Genomic DNA, 25,886 nt, shown 5'->3' with positions numbered 1-25,886 from the left:
AGAATAATACGAAATGTTCTGAGACCTGGTTGGATGTAGTACTAGCTGTCAGTGCAGTACGTGGCGTGTTTGTCTCTGCCAGAAGCTTATGCTGCTAGCTAGCTAACCAGTGTAGTTTACCTGGCTAACTAGCTAACGAGGTGGCTAATGACAATCATTGATGTAACCTAGCAAATAGAAAACTTTCTATATCTGGCTAAACAATGATTAACGGGACATAGCTAGCCAGCTAATGTTAACGTACTGGTGGAGCCTAGACTAGGAAGATTAGTTGCGTTAACAACAATACGCAAGGTTAGCCATAACCAGTTATCAAACAAGCCAGTTAGCTAGCTAACTAAACACGACAGACACCGGTCTGTTTTTGGCAACCAACAACAACAAGCAAACTTGCTCGTAACTGGCTAGCTAGCTAACTACGCTAACCAAGTTCAGCTGCGCAAGCATAGTGAGTGCCCCGTCAGTGGCCTCCCGCGCGCTATGGCACAGCGCTGCTAACGCTAGCTTGGTTCCCAAATGAAACCCCTTTGGGAGTTAGTTGTATTTTGTCTCTCCGCCTGGTTCATATCGATTGACACTGACCTGGAGAGGTGTTTGAGGATCTGTTTCTTGATCAGCCCAGCCATGACCGCATAAATGATTTATCCCAGCGATGCAGTTCAAATTCTCAATTCCGAGTCAGGGTGCATTTTTTGTGGTCTTTGTGAGGCTAGCCCAGTTCTCGAACCCTTCCCACGGGGATTTGACAGGGAAAAACAAACCTCCGAGACACAGCTAGCTAGCTTCAGAAGGCAAATAAGCCATTACAACTAGTGCTAAAGTCCATCTTCACCGCAACAGCACCTGGAAACACGGCCTGTGCTGTCACAACGTCTGATGGGCGGGCGCCGACCAAAGTCAAAGATACAAGACTTGCGGGCGGAGCATGGATGACTCAGGCATTACGTCAGCATTGTCCCATGTATTGTTTTATTTTAGAAGTGAAACCGTAATTGCCTGTTTTTACTGTGGCAGAGTACATCCGCACGGGGAGATGTTTGGGGGTGGGGCCCCTGCGATTGTTTTCGCTGACGGGGGTACCATCTACCTGTGAGTGCAGTTCCAGTCTCCTCTCGAAAGACTGTCATTCAGTGACCTCTGGTGGACAAAGGCATGGAGAGGGGTCCAGCTGCAGCTGTCATCTATCAGGCCCATCACCTCTCAGGCCCCTCTCTAATGCCAGGACCATCACTTCCGGGTCTGACACATTAAGCAAAATATGTTTTTCTGTTTCCCACAGAGAGAATAGCGTATAAACGACTGACAACTCACTTTCGGTCGAAACTAATACACAATGAACGGTGCGCAGTGTCCTTCGCCCCCACGTACATCTGCTATCCAACACATCAACAGATTACACACCAATTTTAAGATAAAACATTGCACAATGATTATACTACAATGATGGCATAGCCTAAATTTAAAACTCTGATAATACTTTTATTTCCCTTTTGACCCACATTTTTATTGCATAGACAGTCAGGGGAAATTCATTATATCAAAGTATCAGTTAAACACAAGCATTAAGATCCCCGCAACAACGTGTACAAGCTGTAATGATATGCTAACATTCATTCAGCCATTTTGTCAGTATAGTCATATCAGTGAGTACGTTTACATGCATGGCAATAATTAAATATTAAAATTACTATAGCAGTAGGCATGAAATAGTAATGTATGAAATAGTAATATAAACACCTTACACTGCTTACTGTATCTTAATCAGCGTAAGGACAAAATTGAAGTAAGCATATACCGATTAAAACACCCGGTTTTCTGAGCAATCTTTCAAATTGTTAGGATATGTAAACACCTTAATCGACGTTCCAGTAGTGTATTTGATCTGTGCATGTGCTAGCACCAGCCGAGCAAGGCTCTCTCTATGGCGTGAATGAAGTGAGTTTGGAACAGCTGAATGTATGCGTCTTAGAAGTATTTTTCACATACAAACTTTATATGTCCGAACTGAAAGAGATTTAAATCCTAACAGAACTAAGAATCAAATACGCTTCTCAAAAATAACATGTCTCTGTGATTGCTGATTTTCTGCATGTATCAGAGCTCCATCAGGTAGCCTGATTTCAGATGTGTCCATATACATAGGATTATTAGGGAAATTGTTATTCTTGCAAAGCATGTAAACGTTTTAATTGAACTATTATATTAATATGACTAGCCACAATAATCGCTTTATTGTGTGCATGTAACCGTACTCACTGAGGGGTCCTGGCGTTGGAGGGGAGCCTGAGATATTATGTCCAACCGGTACTCGTCCCACCAGTAGGTGGCAGTATACAGAGGGGCCTGAGAGATGATGGGCCTGAGAGTCTGCAGTTAGACTCTATTGGACAACGGCCAAAGTGCTTGGAGTGTACAAACATCAGATAACTAAATCATCCTGCAACTTTTATCAAACCTTTAAAAACACGTGAAAACAATTATTTTGTTGCAGATTAATACAAAACAGAGCGTTTTGTTATCCATTTTGTGTAAAATTTGCATTTGTTTTTTAATTTGCATTGTGGTGCTAGCTAAATGTTATTGAAACTATTCAAATGTCCAACTCTATAGGTTTGCAGTTTGCAATCGGTGACAGCAATCCCATCATGATTTGGAGGGAACATAGCTACACAGCATAGGCTAGTGATTAGGTTACGCTGATTAGGTAATAGTATGCCAATAGCCTAATGACTTCGGCACAATGGAAGAAATTGAAAATATGCCTATTTGTTAATGGTAAAAAAATATATATATTTTTTTTTTTACATGAGTAGTTGTTCGAAACACTTCCTGGTCTGGAATAGCAACATGCCTTGGCTTGAGGGAACTCTAGGAAAGGATGTCGAGGCATACACGATAACTCTACTCTAGTTGCCACGTATGAAGGGAGGAGCAAATGAGAGGGGAAAAACTATCCAACAACCCCTCCTCTTTACTGTTGGTACAGTATTGAAACAAATTACATCAGTTGATTTCTGAGATCATTATTTTTCTAGACATGTTTAGGCTATCCTATACCAGAATTTTGGCTTATATAAACAGGGTTTGAAAGACATGAAACATCAATGGGCCTAATTCTATTATTCCAAATAAATAGGCCTAGTTTTTTCCTCAACTTTATCAGAACTAGTTACTGTGTTTCTGAAATCTTGATTACATAATTCCATAGCCATTGGAGACATAAGGCAAGTACAGCCACCAAGTTTGCAGTCAGAACGTCAGGTCACACAATAAGAGAGACGCCCCTTTTTTTGCACCTCAACGCGAACGGAGTTCTCGGAAAGCCACATCGCGCTCGCTGATACGCTAAATGTACAGTGAAGACAGTACACAGCATCTGTAGAGACCAGCCTCACTCTTCCTCGGACCCCCTGGTAGAAAGCTACATCAGACATGACTGCGAGACATAGAAACAAGAACAATTTAAGCGAAAAGACTGCTTCATCCACGCAAGATGACGTGGCGAAGAAAAGTCCGAAACCTAGTAGTAATGGTAGCCCCTCAATCCAGGGGTCGGGGAGTTGGGTCAAAGTTATAGCTGCTTTATGTTATATCGCATTAGTAGCCGCTGCGGGCTTTGCTGCTATTTATCTACAACAAGTGTTGAAAGAAGTCCATCAAATCAGCAGCAGAAATGAAGAGACCGTACGGAAGAATGCAGAGGTTGCGCACAAAGTAGAGAATGTTCTTCAACAGGTAAGCAATGCAATCGATATAGGACTAACCACTAGCCATTTAATGACAAGGTCACGAGATAAGGCAGGCTGTTGAAGACCGCACACCAAAACTAGATAGGATGAACATATAGACTACAGAGAAGAAATGGCTAGAAGAGGGCCATCTCCCCCGCCTCCAAAAGTTTGATGACCTGGCACAAGAAAAGTACAGATGCAATCTATGCTATTCTTTCCTAGAGAGAGAGTACTGACATTGCAACAAAAACAAATCCAGGTCAATGGAAATACTACATCCTTTGTAATAAAAAGGGAAGTTATATTTCTATAGAATTGAGGAATGCATTGATATAATGTATGCACATTGCACCCCATAAATGATCTTACATTTTTATCCAGCTAGCTATGTTACTGCATTAATTAATTTGTTCAGTCAGTTATTCCTTCCTTCATTCATTCACTTCTTTTCAAGCCTTCATGTAACTTCACTTAACTTGTCACGCATAAATTGAGATCTCCCAGACCAGTTTGAACTAAACCAGTTTGAAATGGATGCTTTTTTTTAAAGCTGCATATATAGATCTACCCCACAGGCTGAGAAATAGCTGAGTTATGTAATAAAGCAACGTAACCTACTCATAAGTTACTGCAACTAGGTAAATGTGGTAAAGAAACCCGTCAGGGAAAAACATTTGCAAAGAACACACATTCAACAAGTAAATCCTGAAACATGCATTGCAGTCTCCTATATGTAAACTTCCTATGTGAGGCTGTGTCAACTATTGTTGTATAAAGCTACAGTATGTGATTTACCTGTGTCTTCCACTGCAAGCTATAAAGTCTATTTCAATAACTACCAAGGCAAAAAACTATTTTGTCAGGCAAATGACTGGTCAGGGATAGGCTCTTCCACCCTCTTCCAACCTCTTGGAATGTATTGTACCTGTGCTTCCAGTACATCCAGTACACAGGTGTGACTATACAGATGTACAGCTTTAAACCTGTGTTATACAATTTAATAGTGTTAGATAATGTGGCTATTATATTATTTATGCATACATACAGTATTTATAGTAGGGATATGACAGATTGTAAGGATTTGACAGATTAATAATTAAAGACTAATCGAATAATCATTAAGGCCCTAATCTGTATTGATGACCAAAGGTTGACCTACACTGAATGTACAAAGCATTAAGAACACCATCCTAATATTGAACCCCCCCCCCCCAGTCTAAATTTGTCTGGAGATGGGCTCTGCAAGGTTTCGAAAGTGTTCCACAGGGATGCTGGCCCATGTTGACTCCAATGCTTCCCACAGTTGTGTCAAATTGGCTGGATGTCCTTTGGGTGGTGAACCATTCTTGATACACACAGGAAACTGTTGAGCATGAATAACCCAGCAGCGTTGCAGTTCCTGACACAAGCCAGTGCGCCTGGCACCTACTACCATACCCCGTTCAAAGGCACTTAAATCTTTTGTCTTCCCCATTCACCCTCTGAATGACACACACACACAATCCATGTCTCAGGGATTAAAAATCCTTCTTTAACCTGGCTCCTCCCCTTCATCTACACTGATTGAAGTGGATTTAACAAGTGATAAGGGCTCATAGCTTTCACCTGGATTCACCTGGTCAGTCTCTATGTCATGGAAAGAGCAGGTGTTCTTAATGTTTTGTACACTCAGTGTATGATTCCCTGTCTGTGGTTGTGTAGGTGGACAACGTGAGGGGCGCTGTAGACGGGTTGGAGTCGGCACTGGGCACCATGCGGGCAGAGCAGGAGGTGGGGAGCCGGGCGGTGAGGAAGGGCGAGGCGGAGACACGGCGGTTGGAGGAGGCTCTTCAGAGGCTCCAGAACGAACTGCTGGTTGACCTGTCAGAAGGCATCAAGGAGGTGAAGGAGGCCAGAGAGCGGGACTTCTCTTCCCTGGAGAAGACGGTGGAGGAGCGCCTGGCTGAGTTGAGTTCCTCCATCGCGGCCAGCGTGACTGAGTTCACCGAGGCCCAGGGTGAGACTCAAAGTCAGCTGGCTGACCTCAAAGTCCGTCTGGACGACATGGAGGACCCGGAGCTGATCAGGCAAGAACTGTCTGCCATTGTCGACACCGTCGCCGTGCTCAGCACCACTAAGACGGCCACCGATGAGTCTGCCTATTCGCTGAGGGAGCAGATCGCCACGGTGGGGTCGGAGCTCCAGACCCGTAACCAGGAAATAGCCTCGATGTCGCAGGAAGTGGAGGCGGTGAGGTTGCTGGTGCAGGAGACGGCGGGGAGCCTGCGGCAGCAGGTGTCGGGGGCAGAGGCAGGCATCCAGGCATTGACAGATCAGGACCAGAGCCTGCAGAGCAGCCTGGAGCTGGCCACCGAAGCTCTACACAGTCTGGAGAAGGAACTGCGGGGGGAATCGGCCAGGGCTGAGCAGAGGTCCGATGGTCTGGAGGTCAGACTAAAAGTGGCGGAGGAGGGCGGAGACTCCCTGGCGGCATCGCTAACAGACCTGACTTCCAAGTTTGAGGCTTTTCTTGCCAAGTACGATTCCCACGAGAGCACGCTCGCCGCCCAGGGCACGGCAGCCGAGCAGGCCCGGGCCACTCTACAGGGAGAGCTAGAGGAACTGAAGGTCACCATAGGGGAGCTCCAGTCCAACGTGGTCGCACTGAGTGACGCTCAGACCAATCTGGCTTCCAGGGACTCTAGCCTGGGGCAGCAGATAGAGGGGCTGGAGCAGCAGCTGGAAGCCCTGGGGGAAGTCTCCAAGTCAACCAGCCACCCCCCACCAGAGCTGGAGAAGCTGAAGAGCACCGTGGATGGCCTGGTGGGGAAAGCTGCCAAGCTGGAGAGCCATGAGAAGGCCATCGAAGCACTACAGGGGTCACTACAGAAGACCATTAGCTCATTGGAGGCCTTGGCCAAAGCCCCAGCCGAAGAGCAAGAAGGTGTAAGGGGAGCGTAGGAAGAAGAGAAGGAAGAGGAGGGGGTAGTGTTCAGGAGGGGTAGACTGGGTTGGGTCAATAAGAAATGGGAAACGTGGACTGCTGTGAATTTTAATACAACACTGCACTGTAGTTTGTTGTTTGTTTATTTGTATTTTTTCTCATTTGAGTTTTTCATTTAGTCAGATTCTGTTACGGGTGGTTTCACAAACCCAACTTGCAATATAAGCTCTTGTTCAGGAGCGTGTTATGGTTTACTGATTGTGTTTTGTTACAAAAATTAAATTGGGCCACCACATTTCTGTGTAGACAAGGCTTTGAATTGATTTACATGTATATTATAAAACCTTCATCGTACATTGTATGGGGCTAACTCACTCCAACCGTCTCCGTGACAGATGCAAGGTAGCCATTTTGCACACCACCACACTTCACCAATCTCACTGGAGGTGAGTATTGAGGTGAAAGGTGAGTGGATCGGTCTGTTTCTAGAAGATCATTGGATAAAGATCATAGAAAATCCTTCATAGGATACAGGCTACAATGTTAAAGCACTCCCAGTTCATTTAAAGGCTCACTCTAGGTATTTGCTCCAAATGGCTCCCTATCCCCTATATAGTGCACTACTTTTGACCAGGGCCCATATGGCTCTAGTAAAAGTAGTGTACTACATACAAAAGTTTTGGGAGAGTGACACATTTGTTGTTGTTTTGGCTCTGTACTCCAGCACTTTGGATTTGAAATGGTATAATGACTATGAGGTTGAAGTGTAGACTGTCAACTTTCATTTTCATCCATATTGAGTGAATAGTTTGGAAATTACAGCACTGTTTGTACATAGTACCCTGTTTTTGTAATGGTGAGAAGTAGGAATTTTTGGGGAGTATGATATTTATGCCTCTAACTTTCTCACTCATTATTCACGATTCACTCAGGACTATCCGTAATCATGGTAGCATCCATTCATTTTTATTGGGCACAAAATAATCTGACAAACAAAACAAACAGCAAATGCATCCAACAAATTTGTAGTCACATACTTGATCTAGTCCCCTAAAATGGGGGACTATGAACAAAAAGTGCTGTAATTTCTAAACGGTTCACCAAATATGGGTGAAAATTCCCTCAAATTAAAGCTGACAGTCTGCACTTTATACCATTTCAAATCCAAAGTGCAGGAGTACAGAGCCAAAACAACAACAAATGTGTCACTCCCAAAACTAATGGAGCTCACCGTATACAAGGAATGGGAAGCCATTTGTCATATAACCTGGCGCTTCAGACTGAGTATATAAGTGGACTTAATACAATATGTGATGCTTCATAAAAAGCTTATTGGAATATTTAATTAGGAAACACTGCTGGGACAGTCAAGTGAGAATTTATTGAAAGTAATTAATTTTCATCTGAAGAGGGAAGGAGATTGCTTGAGGCTAATTCAATCATTTCCTGATAGGCCACTTATAACCTGATTTGAGTCCTCACACACACACAAACACACACACTTCCATTCAACAGGTGCCATTGCATCAACATGTACAAGGAAATGCATAAACATGTATAGGGAATAGAGTACACACAAACTTCAAATTGACATAATTTATTAAGCACATCCCTTACACGAAGAACAATATATCCAAGGCTTTAAAACAAACAAAAAACACGATCTCTGCAGTGTCCTAACACCACAACAATGGGGTTGTGACAGTTTGAAGGAATGGCTACTGTAAATAGATGTGGTGTGATCTGTACATGTAATTAGCTTTAGTTAAAACAGTGGTATGGTGTCCACACTCTTTACCCAAAGACCAGCTGCAATCTGCGTCCTAATGTCATTGAGCAATTCCAGGTATGTGTAGGTTCAACTTTATCTTTGGAGATTACATGCCAATGTGCATGTTAAACAAGTTGTGATTGGCTCTCGGGTTGGAGATTGGCCTTCAGCTCAGGTCGTCAGCTCATTGTTCAGCGCCGATACATATTTCCTCCTTCCGAAGTACATTTCCTGTAAAACACCTGGAGGCTTACTCAGCGGAGTAGCCCTAGAAATCAATAGATTAGCATGCTTCCCTATCCTACATGATCGTGATGTCTGTTCTACACAATATATTTCCATCGGAACATATGGTAACCCACTGAATAAGACCAAGGTTGTTTTTTTTATCAGAGGAGTGCAACATCAGCAATGTTGCAGATAAAAATGTTAAACACAGAACAGAAACAACTCTCTGACATCAATCACAGCTCTATGCCACACATTTCTACCTGCATTGCTCTGCAGTCAGCCCCATTGAATAAACTCCTGGTGACAGATTGCACACCCTGGTGTAAACACAGGCAAAGCTACATTGCCTTGCGGGCTGCAGCGTTCAGTATTCTATTTTAGGTCCCTATACCTTTAAACCACAGACTCATTTCGATTTGATTGATGGCAGAGATATGCAAAAACTAGCAGGACTAGCTAGCCATGTGGAACCCCAGGGCATGTATTCAACACTGTGAACTATTGAGAACATTGCAGGTAGAATGTATAGCGCTGACATCACCATTCCCTATTGTACAGAATCATATTGTAGCATAACATTCCTCCTGAACAGGCCCCTTAGCCTGAGAATACATACCCGTATGCAGGTCACACAGGGGTCAAGCAGTGTTGTTATAACCCCACCACTGGCCAGACTGACAACTGGAAAGGGGGAAACTGTTCAAGAGACTGCTCACATTCCAAAACTGTGGACCAGCAAGACTTCAGTCACCATGATTGATGCCATTTAAAATAAAATAAAACATTACAGCCTCCTAGGACGCAGGTTGGCATTTACTGGGATGACTCATGTACTGGAGGCAGCTCTGCAGGGTAGCCACTAGCTGGCGCAGCCATAAAATCTGATTTTAAACCTAACCTAAACCACACTACTAACCTTATCCCTAACCCTAAACTTAAATTATGACCAACAAGCACATTTTTGTTTTCATTAATTTTGACTTTGCCATTGGCCCTTCTAGTGGAAATTGCTCAGCTCTGCCTCCAGGACAAGATTCATCGCAATAAACGCCAACCTACTCATAGGACAGGTTCATTCAAGGATACAATTTGTAAAGCAACATACGTTAGACAGCATTCTAGACAAAAGGCCCAGTTAGTCTCAACCTAACCCCTAGGACTTACCTCTACACCCCCTAAAGATCTGTATAGGTATACAGTCAATGGAAAGTATACTGGAATGTACATTATAGGGGGAGTAACCTGTTCTTCTGTGGTTTCCATTATATTGCTTACATTAATCAAGATCTCTGGGGAGGAATCCAGACATACCTATTGTAAGGGCTAGGTGGGGTCGACCATGGTTGTAGAGAGATCAGCAAACTCTATTTGAGATTTACAAAAATGTGCAAGTTATTGTAAGGGAATGATTGGTGACAAGCTGAAAGTTTGCATTTACTCTGTAGATCTATAGCACATAGAAAAGCACTCCTTCACAGCTCTCCTTCCAGTGTCTGAGGGAGGGCTTCACTCACGTTGACTTTCTGCAGAAGCATCTCTCCTCCCAATACGGGCATCTCAGGCTCAACTATCTGACTCAACTGCTGTGTCACAACTCCTAGGTCATCCTCCACAGCGCTGAGGTTAGCGAACGTCTGCCGTAGCTCTGCGATGTCCTCCTCCCTCCTGGTCAGATCCTCGGCCAGACGGCCGATCCTCAGGGTCAGCTCATCCACCTGCGGAGCCAGCGCCCCGAAGTCCCGCTTGATGGCCGCCACCTTGGGCTTGAGGTCGCCGGCGAAGGTCACCGTGCGGACCAATCGGGCACGGCCGCTTTCCAGCTCCCTCAGGCGCTCCGAGATCTGCCGGTCGTTGGCGAACAGCTCAGGTAGGCGGCGTTTGAGCTGCTCCAGGGCTTGGGCGTTGCGCTCCGTGGCGCCCTTGAGGCCCTGGATGCGGTCGATGCTGCCGGCCAGCAGGTCGCCGATACGTTTGACCATGCTGTGTTCGGCCTGGACGGCCCTCTCCTCCAGCTCCCGTACCTTCTCCAGGAGAGACTCCACCTCCGACTGGAGCCCATCCATCCGACGCACGTCTGTCCGTACCGATGCCACCTAGGAGATGGAGGAAGAGGAGAGGAGGAAGATGATTCATGGGCAAATCTTTACATGAACTGCCTTTCTATTCTAATGCCACGGTTCTGTTCATCAAGTTGCCTTTGGTTTTCAACCTTTACGAACTTGGAATATACATTTCTTGGTATTACTACATGTAACTACATAGTACTGTACTATGTAACTACTTTAAAACATACTATTTCCAGTTTATTACAATACAGTGATTGTTTCAGGAATCTTATCTGCAGTTCCTGTGTAATTGCCTGAGTTATTACATCCTGGTTACCAAAGTAGTAAGAGCATCTAGATGGCTTAAATAATCTTTTAAAACCTTAGTGTTGACATCCTTAGTGATAGCAGAGGTGCGTCCCTCGATTTGTCCTACAGCCACGGTCAGTGCTGCCACGCTGTCCTGGAGCAGGCCGCGTTTCTCTGTTAGACCGGATGCCCAGTCCTTCAGCTGGCTTACATCCCGCTCCAGGGCCTCCAAGTGGGGCAATAGACCACCAGGCTGCCTCTCTAGATGCTCCAACAGGCTCTGGAGACCCTCGCACTGCGCCAGGAAACAGGTGGAAAGACAGAACAGGGCGGCCATTTTAGAAAAGAGCTTTACATAGGAAAAGACAGTGACCAGCTAGATCATGCAGTCATAGACCGGTAGATAGGATTCATTGAAAAACATGCATGGAGACTGTCCATAAGTTACACAGAAAGCTGTGTAATAAATGGGTAACACATAAATGGGTAACAACACTAAGATATTTGAGACTGCTTTTAATTTACTAGAGATGCAAGCTAGGAGAGAGAATACATTTTTTTTTACAATAGATTTAACCAAATTTGAACATTTAAAAGATTCAGAGAAACACTGATAATAAGGCACATTTATTTGAAATGCAATACTGCCATAACTGTCAAACTCATTTGAATATAAATTGTGTATCATTTTTTTTAAATACAAACTCAACATTTGAGTACCTGATGATATTAGAGTACCGGTCACAATTGTTCTCCTTTCAGACACCAACAAGGCAACAATAATATCCTTTACAGATTACAGGAGCAGTGTTTGGGTGCAGATGCTACATTCAGTTGCTGACTTTCAGCAGCCAGTGCAGATAACATTGATTGGTGCCCATATGAGATAGTAGTATGTTTGTGAGCCAAGAACTTAAAACCTATTGATGAAACGTATTGCTAAACTTTATCAATAGCAAGTTAAAATGCACAAATCACACAACGTAGCAATGGTTTAACTATGTGAGGATTTAACAGCAGTTTTAAAACAAATGGAATGACAGGACCACTCCTTCCCATGGTTTAAAAATGACATCACACACTGAGGTCATCATTATGCACCAGCTGGGGTGGCTCATCCTGCTCTGGGTCCTTGACCTTTCACCCCTCCCTCTCCCCTTCCCTATCCGGCGTTCCAGAATTATCCTGGTTTTCCTGTTGCTCCTCCCCCCGGCTGAGCTGTCCCAGCATCTCCTTGACAACAGCCAACTCATTCCTCATCTTGAGGATGCTGTTGTGGGCCTGGAGAGCGTCCAGAGCCTGCTTGATGTCCAGGATCTCCGTTAGGGCTTTAAGCATGCTGTCCTCCGTCCCGAACACCTGCAGGGTGAGCTCCTCCAGCCTTCGCTCCGCCGTCCCCAGGTCCCCGCCCAGCCTCAGAATGGATCGCACTGCCTCCTCCACAGCCGGGAGGTGAGCCTCGCACTGCAGGGCCCGGGGGATGTGCTCCTCTAGCTGGGCGACTAACTCGGTATCTACTCGGAGCAGGCTCCGGACTTGGTCCTCCAGTTTGTGGAGCTGCTTGGTGTTCCAGTCCAGCTGGTCCTGGGACCGCTTGGCATCCTCGTCCTCGGTGCGGCCCAGGGCGCGTGTGTTCCGCCGGGTGCTGTCCTCCAGCTCCTCCAGCCTCTCGTCCAGCGCCCGGGCCCTCTGCTCGGCCTCGTTCACCCGGTCCGTGGCGCCGGCGTGCGCCTCACGTGACTCCGTCTTCAGAGAGCCCAGGTCGGAGGTCACCGAGGCCAGGCCCGTCTGCCACGTCTCAGTCACGTTCAGGAAGCGGGTGTTGACTGTCTGTAGATCGCGAGAGGCGGAGTTCTCGTCATCCTGCATCGCCAGTACGACGGCATGGAGCGAGGAGAGGTCACGTTCGAGGCGCGTCGCCAGGGAGAAGGTGGAGAGAGCCCCCTGCAGGTCGTCCTCAGAGGCGGCGAGCTGCAGCCGCAACACAAAACAGGGAGGGCTGTTTCTGGGGAGGGCTCTGGGATCCTCAGTATTCTCAGTACAAATCCATGCAATTACATGCACACATTCAGTCAAAAGATGCGTATAGCAATTCTAAGGAAGACAATGTGATTTGATCGCAGAATTCAATTCAACTGGATAGGCTATACAATCCAAGATGCAAGAATAACTGCTGCAATAAAGTACATGAATAATGCAGACATGTCTGCAGGGGCTAATAATAAGGGGAGGGGCCTACATAATGTGACAAGCAAGACAATGACAGTACCAATACACACAATAACATAAACACACATAACAAAGCATAGACGTCTCTGCATAATGTTTTTGTGTCTTGTTCTTCACGAGAGAGATATAGATAGACAAACAAAACATACCTTCTTGGACACCTTGATGACGTCCTCCTCCATTTCAAGGAGACTTGCAGTCTTCCCAGACAGTAGTTTGTACTTTTCTTCCACGTCAAAGAATCTTGCATTCTGCTGCAATACCACCCTGTAATGTAAGGGGAGAAATAACGTCATGAATAGGCCAACTCAAACATAAAATTATTAGTTTCCTATTGTTTGGGAGAGATTAAAGTAAATAGGAATTATCCATAAGCACAAGGGCCTTTATAAGTAAATATTTGGCTTATGCCCTATGCAAATGAATAGGCTTACTTTTACTTACCATGTAAGCACTATGCAGACTATCAGTGACAGTAGACAAGTTATCGTTTTCACATCCAGGGAGGACGGCGAGGAGCTTGTAGGTTCAGCCAAGCTATTTCCTTCGGTAGCTTTTGCTTTTTTTGCTTCATCTTCGGAAGTGTACTTTGACGTTTCAACCGGTTCGTCATTTTGTTTCTGAGCCGTGGTCTTCTTCCTTTGCTTCACTTCATTACTTGGCATTTTTGTAGCCTGCAACAACGTTTCGGCTTGCAGCTTCCTTTTGCCTACTAGGCCTACTTGAAAAGGAATTGATTCAAAGTAGCGGCTGCGACTGCAAGCGACAATGGCCCACAGCTCTAGAAGTTTCGCAGCAGACTAGCGCAAGAAACTCCATCCAAATTCAAGTTAAATGCATTAGTTCAAATGTGAATATAATTTAGAATATTTAGATATTTCAGACAATCAAATAAACCTTAAATAAAAGTATTTTACTTGCCAATTCACAGAAACAAGTCTACATATCCCGTAAAGGAATCGATCACTTGAACGCTCCTTGGAATTTGGGAAAAATAACAAAATGCGTCAGCCAGCCACGTAGACGGCTGACGCCAGAAAATATTACAACGTGCCGCCGGTTCAATGATGAGTAGGCCCTGGCCCTCTGATTTCAACGTTCCCCAATAGACCGTTTGAGGAAACATGAAAAACGGTGCGATATTTCAAGTTTGTAAAGGCTAATTAGTATTAATAAGAATAAATGAGGATGACACAGAAAAATCTCAAATAGAGTAAAACACAGTTATGAGCGCACTTCATTCATGCAAAGAAACAAAAAAATCTTTGGAGGAAAATGTACTCAAATATCATACTTGAGTAAAAGTAAAGATACCTTAATAGAAAATGACAAGTAAAAGTGAAAGTCACCCATTAAAATACTACTTGAGTAAAAGTCTTAAGGTATTTGGTTTTAAATATACGTAAGTGTAACGGATGTGAAATGGCTATCTAGTTAGCGGTGGTGCGTGCTAATAGCCTTTCAACCGGTGACGTCACTTGCTCTGTGACCTTGAAGTAGTGGTTCCCCTGGGCCGCGGCTTTTGTGGAGCGATGGGTAACGATGCTTCTTGGGTGACTGTTGTCTGTGTGCAGAGGGTCCCTGGTTCGCGCCCTGTCGAGGGGATGGACTAAAGTTAAACTGTTACATAAGTATCAAAAGTAAATGTAATTGCTAAAATATGTTAAAAGTAAAAGTATGAATAATTTCTTATTCCTTATCTCAAGCCAACCAGACGGCACAATTCTCTTGTTTTGATTTATTTATGGATAGCCAGGGGCACACTCCAACACTCAGACATCATTTAAAAATAAAGCATTTGTGTTTAGTGAGTCCGTCAGATCAGAGGCAATAGGGATGACCAGGGATGTTCTCTTGATAAGTGTGTGAATTGGACCATTCTCCTGTCCTGCTAAGCATTGGAAATGTAACGAGCACTTTTGGGTGTCAGGGTAAATGTATGGAGTAAAAAGTACACCGTTTTCTTTAGGAATGTAGTGAAGTAAAAGTAAAAGTTGTCAAACATATGAATAGTAAAGTAAAGCACAGATATTCAAAAAAACAACTTAAGTAATACTTTAAAGTATTTTTACTTAAGTACTTTACACCACTGCAAAAAAATACACACAAAAAGGGAGGTAGCCTAACATTTAGTTTATTTGGCATTGAGCAAATTACATTTCACCAATTTACATACAGTGCCTTCAGAAAGTATTCACACCCCTTGACTTTTTTCCACATTTTGTTGTGTTACAGCCTGAGTTTAAAATGTATTAAACTAATATTTTTGTCACTGGCCTACACACAATACCCCATCATGTCAAAGTGGAATTATGTTTTTCGAAAGGTTTAAAATGAAAAGCTGAAAAGTCGAGTCAATAAGTATTCAACCCCTTTGTTTTGGCAGAGTAAACATTTGCTTTAACAAGTCACATAATAATTTGCATTGACTCCCTCTGTGTGCAATAATAGTGTTTAATATGATTTTTTAATGACTACCTCATCTCTGTACCCCACACATACAGTTATCTGTAAGGTCCCTCAGTCGAGCACAGATTCAACCAAAGACCAGGGAGGTTTTCCAATGCCTCGCAAAGAAGGGCACCTATTGGTGGATGGGTAAACATTTTAAAAAGCAGACATTGAATATCCCTTTGAGCATGGTGAAGTTATTAATTACACTTTGGATGGTGTATCAATACACCCAGTCACTACAAAGATCCAGGCGTCCTTCCTAACTCAGTTGACGGAGAGGAAGGACACTGCTTAGTGATTTCACCATTAGGCCAATGGTGACTTTAAAACAGTTACAGAGTTTAATGGCTGTGATAGGATAAAGCTGAGGATGGATCAACAACATTGTAGTTATTCCACAATACTAACGTTATTGACATAGTGAAAAGGAAGCCTGTACAGAATAAAAATATTCCCAAACATACATCCTGTTTGCAACAAAGCACTAAAGTAATACTGCAAAAAATGTGGCAAAGTAGCTTTTAGTCCTGAATACAAAGTGTTATGTTTGGGGCAAATCCAATACAACACATTCCTGAGTACCACTCTGTCAAGCATAGTGGTGGCTGCATCATGTTATGGTTATGCTTGTAATCGTTAAGGACTGCTGAGTTTTTGGGGATAAAGAATAAACGTAATGGAGCTAAGCACAAGCAAAATCCTAGAGCAAAATCTGGTTGTCTGCTTTCCACCAGACACTGGGAGATGAGTTGCCAGAAGACAGTGAATGTTCCTGAGAAGACAGTGAATGTTCCTGAGTGGCCAAGTTACAGTTTTGACTTAAATCTGCTTGAAAATCTATGGCAATACCTAAAAATGGTTGCCTAGCAATGATCAACAACCAATTTGACAGAGCTTGAAGAATTTTTTAAATAATAATTGGCAAAGGTTGCACAAGATCCAGGCGTGGAAAGCTCTTAGAGACGTACCCAGAAAGACTCACAGCTGTTATTGCTGCTAAAAGTGATTCTAACATGTATTGACTCAGGGGGTTGAATACTTATTTTATGAAGATTCCCAAGTGGCGCAGCGGTCTAAGGCACTGCCTCTCAGTGCAAGTTCAAATCCAGGCTGGATCACATGCGGCCGTGATTGGGAGTGCCATAGGGTGGTGCACAATTGGCCCAGCGTCATCCGGATTTGGCCAGAGTAGGCCGTCATTGTGAATAACAATTTGTTCTTCACTGACTTGCCTAGTTAAATAAAGGTAACATTATTATTATTATTTTATTTTTTTTTAGAAATGTTAGATTTTTTCTTGCACTTTTACAGTACAGAGTATTTTGTTTAGATCGTTGACAGAAAAGTCAAGGGGTGCGAATACTTTCTGAAGGAACTGTAGTTTAAGTGCCCAATATCAAGAATTGATTATCAATAGTGTTTCTATATTTTCCTTACAATAATCCTGAATGGTGCAACAAAGACATAGTCTACCCTTATGCAAGGTAATGTGGGAATTTTACACATAGCTAAGTGCCATGGGGCATTCTTAATGATTTGGAGGCCCCAGGCAGACACCAGTCTGAGGTCCCCTCCCATGTCTATTTAACACAATCATGCTGAAAGAAGAGCTGTTCGGAGCTGGCTCAATATTGACCAATACCAATCTTTTTTTGTAATTATATGGCCTTTTTAACATTCTAGTCATAATTTTCAGAAAACGTTGCAGTTTCAAAGCTTATTTACTGCAATTCTACACATTTTCCAATAGGACGGAGAGAACTATTTGCATTTTTAAAGCTAATTTCATGCAATTTTACAAATTTTGCTATGGGATGGAGAGAAAATGTTGCCGTTTTAAAGCTAATTTCCTGCAATTCTAAACATTTTGCCATGACTTATGTCATGCTTATACGACATCTGGCAAGTGACCAACAAAATCAATGGGGGCACCCTGGTGGTCAGGGCCCCTGAGCACGTGATCCGTGTGCTCAGTCGGAAATTCGGCCTAGGTTATTTGGTTTAGATAGCTGGCTAGAATAACTTACCTAGTGACTCTCAGGCTGCGTTTAGGCAGGCAGCCCAATTCTGATATTTTTTTCCCACTAAATGTTCTTTTCACCAATCACGTCAGATCTTTTCACATCAGATCTTTTTCAGCTGAAGTAGTGTAAAAAAAAGATCAGATTTGGACTGCCTGTGTAAATCCAGACACAATGACTGACAAAACTGATGCACTGCCACATTTTGAAATTGCACCTTGTGTATTCTACTATTCTAACTCACAACAGTAAGCTGAGACACGACTGAGTTACTAAACTCTATATTTCTTTGGGTGGGGGGCTCCCTAACGGATGCAAGGCCCTAAGCGGCCGCTTATGTTGCTTATTTTTCTCATTCCGGAGTTCCAAATTAAGCAGCAGCAGCTGAAAAGATGAGCTCCTACAAATATTGAAATTTAAATGTTTTTTTAGAGTAAAGTACATCGAAAAAAAAAATCAAAAGAAAACTGCAAACTGAATAGGAGACCAAACAAGCAGCAAACAAAGAAGAAAGGCTTTTGAAAAAGTAACAATTTTTCATAAAATTATACCGTTTTCTTAGCTAGCTAAGTTGTTTACCTGTTGCTAGGCAGTTGCTAGGGACATTCCTGAAAGAAGCTAGCTAGCTAACAAGGAGTGTCTAGTTGGCAGAAGAGAAGAAGGGACAAAGAAGGGACAAAGTGGGACAAAATAAGGACAGAAGAAAAGGGAAAGGGGACATTAAGGTGAAGCAGTCCTCTAAAGACACAAAAGACAATAATACAAGAAACAACACTTCTATTGCCTCTCCCTCTACGATACGCACTTCCGGTTTGGTTTGGAGCGAGTAGTTGCATTCCGCTTTGCTCCACAGGTAGTATTACAGGTAGTATTACATTTCATTTCATTACAGTACAACAGTTTGATTTGTTTGATCTTAGCTGGCTACATAGCCGTCTTTGTATCCAAGATAATTGTGTAGTCTAGAGTAATTGTCGAGGTTACCTAGCCAGTTAGAGGTTACCTAGCCAGCTACACTTTCAAACAAAGTCAACAACGCAGCCACTGCTAGCTAGCCTATTTCACCAGCCAGCAGTACTATATCATTTTAGTCAATAAGATTTTTTGCAACGTAAGCTTAACTTTCTGAACATTCGAGACGTGTAGTCCACTTGTCATTCCAATCTCCTTTGCATTAGCGTAGCCTCTTCTGTAGCCTGTCAACTATGTGTCTGTCTATCCCTGTTCTCTCCTCTCTGCACAGACCATACAAACGCTTCACACCGCGTGGCCGCTGCTACTCTAACCTGGTGGTCCCAGCGCGCACGACCCACGTGGAGTTCCAGGTCTCAGGCAGCCTCTGGAACTGCCGATCTGCGGCCAACAAGGCAGAGTTCATCTCAGCCTATGCTTCCCTCCAGTCCCTCGACTTCTTGGCACTGACGGAAACATGGATTACCACTGATAACACTGCTACTCCTACTGCTCTCTCCTCGTCTGCCCACGTGTTCTCGCACACCCCGAGAGCTTCTGGTCAGCGGGGTGGTGGCACTGGGATCCTCATCTCTCCCAAGTGGACATTCTCTCTTTCTCCCCTGACCCATCTGTCTATCGCCTCCTTTGAATTCCATGCTGTCACAGTTACCAGCCCTTTCAAGCTTAACATCCTTATCATTTATCGCCCTCCAGGTTCCCTTGGAGAGTTCATCAATGAGCTTGACGCCCTGATAAGTTCCTTTCCTGAGGATGGCTCACCTCTCACAGTTCTGGGTGACTTTAACCTCCCCACGTCTACCTTTGACTCATTCCTCTCTGCCTCCTTCTTTCCACTCCTCTCCTCTTTTGACCTCACCCTCTCACCTTCCCCCCCTACTCACAAGGCAGGCAATACGCTTGACCTCATCTTTACTAGATGCTGTTCTTCCACTAATCTCATTGCAACTCCCCTCCAAGTCTCCGACCACTACCTTGTATCCTTTTCCCTCTCGCTCTCATCCAACACTTCCCACACTGCCCCTACTCGGATGGTATCGCGCCGTCCCAACCTTCGCTCTCTCTCCCCCGCTACTCTCTCCTCTTCCATCCTATCATCTCTTCCCTCTGCTCAAACCTTCTCCAACCTATCTCCTGATTCTGCCTCCTCAACCCTCCTCTCCTCCCTTTCTGCATCCTTTGACTCTCTATGTCCCCTATCCTCCAGGCCGGCTCGGTCCTCCCCTCCTGCTCCGTGGCTCGACGACTCATTGCGAGCTCACAGAACAGGGCTCCGGGCAGCCGAGCGGAAATGGAGGAAAACTCGCCTCCCTGCGGACCTGGCATCCTTTCACTCCCTCCTCTCTACATTCTCCTCTTCTGTCTCTGCTGCTAAAGCCAATTTCTACCACTCTAAATTCCAAGCATCTGCCTCTAACCCTAGGAAGCTCTTTGCCACCTTCTCCTCCCTCCTGAATCCTCCTCCCCCTCCTCCCCCCTCCTCCCTCTCTGCTGATGACTTTGTCAACCATTTTGAAAAGAAGGTCGACGACATCCGATCCTCGTTTGCTAAGTCAAACGACACCGCTGGTTCTGCTCACACTGCCCTACCCTGTGCTTTGACCTCTTTCTCCCCTCTCTCTCCAGATGAAATCTCGTGTCTTGTGACGGCCGGCCGCCCAACAACCTGCCCGCTTGACCCTATCCCCTCCTCTCTTCTCCAGACCATTTCCGGAGACCTTCTCCCTTACCTCACCTCGCTCATCAACTCATCCTTGACCGCTGGCTACGTCCCTTCCGTCTTCAAGAGAGCGAGAGTTGCACCCCTTCTGAAAAAACCTACACTCGATCCCTCCGATGTCAACAACTACAGACCAGTATCCCTTCTTTCTTTTCTCTCCAAAACTCTTGAACGTGCCGTCCTTGGCCAGCTCTCCTGCTATCTCTCTCAGAATGACCTTCTTGATCCAAATCAGTCAGGTTTCAAGACTAGTCATTCAACTGAGACTGCTCTTCTCTGTGTCACGGAGGCGCTCCGCACTGCTAAAGCTAACTCTCTCTCCTCTGCTCTCATCCTTCTAGACCTATCGGCTGCCTTTGATACTGTGAACCATCAGATCCTCCTCTCCACCCTCTCCGAGCTGGGCATCTCCGGCGCGGCCCACGCTTGGATTGCGTCCTACCTGACAGGTCGCTCCTACCAGGTGGCGTGGCGAGAATCTGTCTCCGCACCACGTGCTCTCACCACTGGTGTCCCCCAGGGCTCTGTTCTAGGCCCTCTCCTATTCTCGCTATACACCAAGTCACTTGGCTCTGTCATATCCTCACATGGTCTCTCCTATCATTGCTATGCAGACGACACACAATTAATCTTCTCCTTTCCCCCCTCTGATAACCAGGTGGTGAATCGCATCTCTGCATGTCTGGCAGACATATCAGTGTGGATGACGGATCACCACCTCAAGCTGAACCTCGGCAAGACGGAGCTGCTCTTCCTCCCGGGGAAGGACTGCCCGTTCCATGATCTCGCCATCACGGTTGACAACTCCATTGTGTCCTCCTCCCAGAGTGCTAAGAACCTTGGCGTGATCCTGGACAACACCCTGTCGTTCTCAACTAACATCAAGGCGGTGACCCGTTCCTGTAGGTTCATGCTCTACAACATTCGCAGAGTACGACCCTGCCTCACGCAGGAAGCGGCGCAGGTCCTAATCCAGGCACTTGTCATCTCCCGTCTGGATTACTGCAACTCGCTGTTGGCTGGGCTCCCTGCCTGTGCCATTAAACCCCTACAACTCATCCAGAACGCCGCAGCCCGTCTGGTGTTCAACTTTCCCAAGTTCTCTCACGTCACCCCGCTCCTCCGCTCTCTCCACTGGCTTCCAGTTGAAGCTCGCATCCGCTACAAGACCATGGTGCTTGCCTACGGAGCTGTGAGGGGAACGGCACCCCCGTACCTTCAGGCTCTGATCAGGCCCTACACCCAAACAAGGGCACTGCGTTCATCCACCTCTGGCCTGCTCGCCTCCCTACCTCTGAGGAAGTACAGTTCCCGCTCAGCCCAGTCAAAACTGTTCGCTGCTCTGGCACCCCAATGGTGGAACAAACTCCCTCACGACGCCAGGTCAGCGGAGTCAATCACCACCTTCCGGAGACACCTGAAACCCCACCTCTTTAAGGAATACCTAGGATAGGATAAAGTAATCCTTCTAACCCCCCCCCCCCCTTAAAAGAGTTAGATGCACTATTGTAAAGTGGTTGTTCCACTGGATATCATAAGGTGAATGCACCAATTTGTAAGTCGCTCTGGATAAGAGCGTCTGCTAAATGACTTAAATGTAAATGTTAAATGTTATTGGTAGGGCCGGTCCTATAGTAGAACAGATAAAAATGCAACCAAGTTTATATGTTCATAAGGCTAAGAAAATGTCAAATTACTTGCATCTAAAGTGAGTGAAATGCATCAGAAAGGTATTGGAAGGTTCGGTAAAACATCAGGGAAGATAATCAGGAAATAATTGTGTGTATAATAAAATATCTGCATTGTTTTCAACTGCGGTTTTGTCACCGTCCCTTCTAACGTGTCTTGCGAGCGTTGTAGAGTGAAACAGAAGACAGGTACACGTTTCTGAGAGTCTTGGCTTTCAGGCACAGGTTATAATAATAGCTTATAGTCCCAACTGTTCAAAAGCTAGAGCCAAATTCGCAGGATAAAAACTGAAAACGCTCAATTTGTCACGACTGCTAAATTGCACACATCAGAGGTTTCTCACGAGCAGAAAGGCAAGATAACAGAAATTATGTATTATTAAACAGAATTCTGACAAGTTTACAAGGCCCCTGATGATGTGAGTGCCCCAGGCAACTGCCTGAGTTGCCTAATGGTAAGTCTGCCACTGAGGACATGCAAGTGCAGTATATTTTTAATTCTGAAGCAAAGTTTCTTATACACAGCAGCTAACAATGATACACACCTTGATTACACAAATTGAATGGATCTATAAAGAGCTCATGTCCATAGATGTATTTGTTGGTAAACAAAGAAATTCAGAAACTGATGCAAAGCTTCAGGTGCTGTTCTATAGATGTACATTGAAGCAACAAAAAAAATTACTTGCAGTTTCTAATACAAATACACAAAAACTAGATCTTCCCATCATTTACATTTTTAGGGCATGTGCACATGTTCTTTGGATTACAGTAGAAAGAGATTGAACAAAAGCCCTGGTTGGTCACTGAATTACACACTATACAAAATCCAGATTCAAATGGGCAACGTTGCATCTTAAATATATTTCACTTCAGTGTTAAATCTCAACTCAAGAGTTCGAATTAGTAAGGATCAAAATGAGAAAAATATGCATAAAATGGTCAGGGAGTTCGGTAGGTGATACTAGGTAGCCAGAAATACTTCTTGCAACGTCCAGTTAGACCTCTAGCCAATCCCCTCAAAATAACAAAACCACACTATGCATAAACTCCCAAAATATAACCCACATATACCCAGAGTGTGAAAATATACTCTAAACACCCTAGATAATCTCTGCAAGGTACACACACACAGTTCACAGAGGTAATTTACAATGAATCTGCTCAGCAAAGGGTTAGAGGTTACCCTTCACTTAACACATAGTACAAATGTTGTTGAAATGAGTCAGGCACTAGGGAGGGCAGCCAATGGGTCATTGATCAGAGGGCCACGTCCCATTTCTTTTGCATTAGTTCCTTTCCTTGTCTCTTTTCCTTCATAGCCACAGAAGGGTAAAATAATTGGATGGGTGTCCTGTGTTCCTCTCACAGAGGAATGTGGTCACAGAAAATAGAATCGGTTATTTGCCTGCGTTTAGACAGGTAGCCCAATTCTGATTATTATATATTTTTTTACACAGATCTTTTCACATCAGATCTTTTTAAAAAGCTGACTTGATTGGGCAAAATACCTATTAGTGAGAAGAAAAAAAGAGAATTGTGCTGTCTGTCTAAACTCAGCCTTTGAGAGTACTGGGACAGAACATTAAGATACTACTCCCTTCATTCATCTGAACTGATAGCCAATAGTAATATGGAGAATATGTTTGGCTGCTGAGAGGCAGACCAGATCACGCTACACTGTACAGGACCGTATCCTACCAGTGTGTCTATACACAAAATATATATATTACACAAAGAAATCACGGTGAGTATTCGGTCCTTCAGTCAAGTGACATAAGTACACTGCCAAGACTGCCGTCCTTGGCCAGCTCTCCTGCTATCTCTCTCAGAATGACCTTCTTGATCCAAATCAGTCAGGTTTCAAGACTAGTCATTCAACTGAGACTGCTCTTCTCTGTGTCACGGAGGCGCTCCGCACTGCTAAAGCTAACTCTCTCTCCTCTGCTCTCATCCTTCTAGACCTATCGGCTGCCTTTGATACTGTGAACCATCAGATCCTCCTCTCCACCCTCTCCGAGCTGGGCATCTCCGGCGCGGCCCACGCTTGGATTGCGTCCTACCTGACAGGTCGCTCCTACCAGGTGGCGTGGCGAGAATCTGTCTCCGCACCACGTGCTCTCACCACTGGTGTCCCCCAGGGCTCTGTTCTAGGCCCTCTCCTATTCTCGCTATACACCAAGTCACTTGGCTCTGTCATATTCTCACATGGTCTCTCCTATCATTGCTATGCAGACGACACACAATTAATCTTCTCCTTTCCCCCCTCTGATAACCAGGTAGTGAATCGCATCTCTGCATGTCTGGCAGACATATCAGTGTGGATGACGGATCACCACCTCAAGCTGAACCTCGGCAAGACGGAGCTGCTCTTCCTCCCGGGGAAGGACTGCCCGTTCCATGATCTCGCCATCACGGTTGACAACTCCATTGTGTCCTCCTCCCAGAGTGCTAAGAACCTTGGCGTGATCCTGGACAACACCCTGTCGTTCTCAACTAACATCAAGGCGGTGACCCGTTCCTGTAGGTTCATGCTCTACAACATTCGCAGAGTACGACCCTGCCTCACGCAGGAAGCGGCGCAGGTCCTAATCCAGGCACTTGTCATCTCCCGTCTGGATTACTGCAACTCGCTGTTGGCTGGGCTCCCTGCCTGTGCCATTAAACCCCTACAACTCATCCAGAACGCCGCAGCCCGTCTGGTGTTCAACTTTCCCAAGTTCTCTCACGTCACCCCGCTCCTCCGCTCTCTCCACTGGCTTCCAGTTGAAGCTCGCATCCGCTACAAGACCATGGTGCTTGCCTACGGAGCTGTGAGGGGAACGGCACCTCCGTACCTTCAGGCTCTGATCAGGCCCTACACCCAAACAAGGGCACTGCGTTCATCCACCTCTGGCCTGCTCGCCTCCCTACCTCTGAGGAAGTACAGTTCCCGCTCAGCCCAGTCAAAACTGTTCGCTGCTCTGGCACCCCAATGGTGGAACAAACTCCCTCACGACGCCAGGTCAGCGGAGTCAATCACCACCTTCCGGAGACACCTGAAACCCCACCTCTTTAAGGAATACCTAGGATAGGATAAAGTAATCCTTCTAACCCCCCCCTCCCTTAAAAGAGTTAGATGCACTATTGTAAAGTGGTTGTTCCACTGGATATCATAAGGTGAATGCACCAATTTGTAAGTCGCTCTGGATAAGAGCGTCTGCTAAATGACTTAAATGTAATGTAAATGTAAGGGCACTTTCAAACCAATGCAAACAATGCTTCAAAAGCACAGCAGACACCTTTTTTCAGAGAGCAGTGTACAGGTGGATAGAAGTGAATGAAATGGCAGATTTACACTGTCCAACAGATGGGGACATTTTGTTGCACCCCATCCTGACTAGAGGTCTGTCAACCAATGTTAAACAATGTTTATCCCACCTCGAATGTTCTCCACTTCACCATACCTCCAAACACACATTCAGTGAATCGGCACACGCACAGCACAATGCGTCGCAGGCATTTTGGTTTGAAGGCACCCTATAATTTAAGACATGTATCCTACATGGCAACATCTCTGGATTTGGCAGGTAATTAAAACAATGCCCATCAGATTAATTAACTAAATTATTTACATACTGCATGTAGAAAAATACATGTTATCACACTACCAGATGATGTCTTCATTGCAAATAGTTACATAAAAACCAAGGTGACCAAGATGACATATGATTCAATAACAATTGCACAGTTGAAAAGGAACCCAAAACCTAAGTCACCCTCAATTAGAACCATAATGGATGATAACAAAAA

The 25,886-nt window shown here is 44.8% G+C and overlaps 3 protein-coding genes across 7 annotated transcripts in view; 1 reads left to right on the top strand and 2 right to left on the bottom strand.

The window, feature by feature from the left end:
* The window catches only part of LOC139566038 (bridge-like lipid transfer protein family member 3B), a 48,619-nt gene extending 47,551 nt beyond the window's left edge, over positions 1–1,068 (bottom strand). The window contains exon 1 of one of the 4 annotated variants that reach the window (XM_071386875.1): positions 583–1,068. In XM_071386875.1, coding sequence (XP_071242976.1) covers positions 583–626 — 44 coding nt within the window. In that variant the 5' untranslated portion in view covers positions 627–1,068. The remainder of the gene's footprint in view (positions 1–582) is intronic. The other 3 variants (XM_071386876.1, XM_071386877.1, XM_071386878.1) reach the window with 3 other exon arrangements.
* Positions 1,069–3,282: 2,214 nt separating this feature from the next.
* LOC139566132 (cytoskeleton-associated protein 4-like) lies at positions 3,283–6,949 on the top strand. The gene is made up of 2 exons (XM_071387075.1): positions 3,283–3,735; positions 5,433–6,949. The coding sequence occupies exons 1-2, from the start codon at positions 3,433–3,435 to the stop codon at positions 6,669–6,671; spliced, it is 1,542 nt and encodes a 513-aa protein (XP_071243176.1). The 5' UTR covers positions 3,283–3,432; the 3' UTR covers positions 6,672–6,949.
* Positions 6,950–8,235: 1,286 nt separating this feature from the next.
* On the bottom strand, positions 8,236–14,302 carry LOC139566133 (inhibitor of nuclear factor kappa-B kinase-interacting protein-like). Of its 2 annotated transcripts, XM_071387076.1 has the most exons (4): positions 13,684–14,302; positions 13,389–13,506; positions 11,084–11,305; positions 8,236–10,749 (listed from the first exon to the last, which is right to left on the bottom strand). In XM_071387076.1, the coding sequence occupies exons 1-4, from the start codon at positions 13,902–13,904 to the stop codon at positions 10,129–10,131; spliced, it is 1,182 nt and encodes a 393-aa protein (XP_071243177.1). In that variant the 5' UTR covers positions 13,905–14,302; the 3' UTR covers positions 8,236–10,128. The 2 variants fall into 2 exon arrangements, with proteins under 2 accessions (XP_071243177.1, XP_071243178.1); XM_071387077.1 differs by lacking the exons at positions 8,236–10,749; positions 11,084–11,305 and adding an exon at positions 11,622–12,981 and having other exon boundaries at positions 13,684–14,264.
* Between the last annotated feature and the right edge of the window lie 11,584 nt (positions 14,303–25,886).

This window comes from Salvelinus alpinus, chromosome 37 (assembly GCF_045679555.1).
Source record: "Salvelinus alpinus chromosome 37, SLU_Salpinus.1, whole genome shotgun sequence".
NCBI lineage: Eukaryota > Metazoa > Chordata > Actinopteri > Salmoniformes > Salmonidae > Salvelinus > Salvelinus alpinus.
Note: the sequence above shows the minus strand (reverse complement) of the source record. Positions and strands in the feature narration are given on the sequence as shown.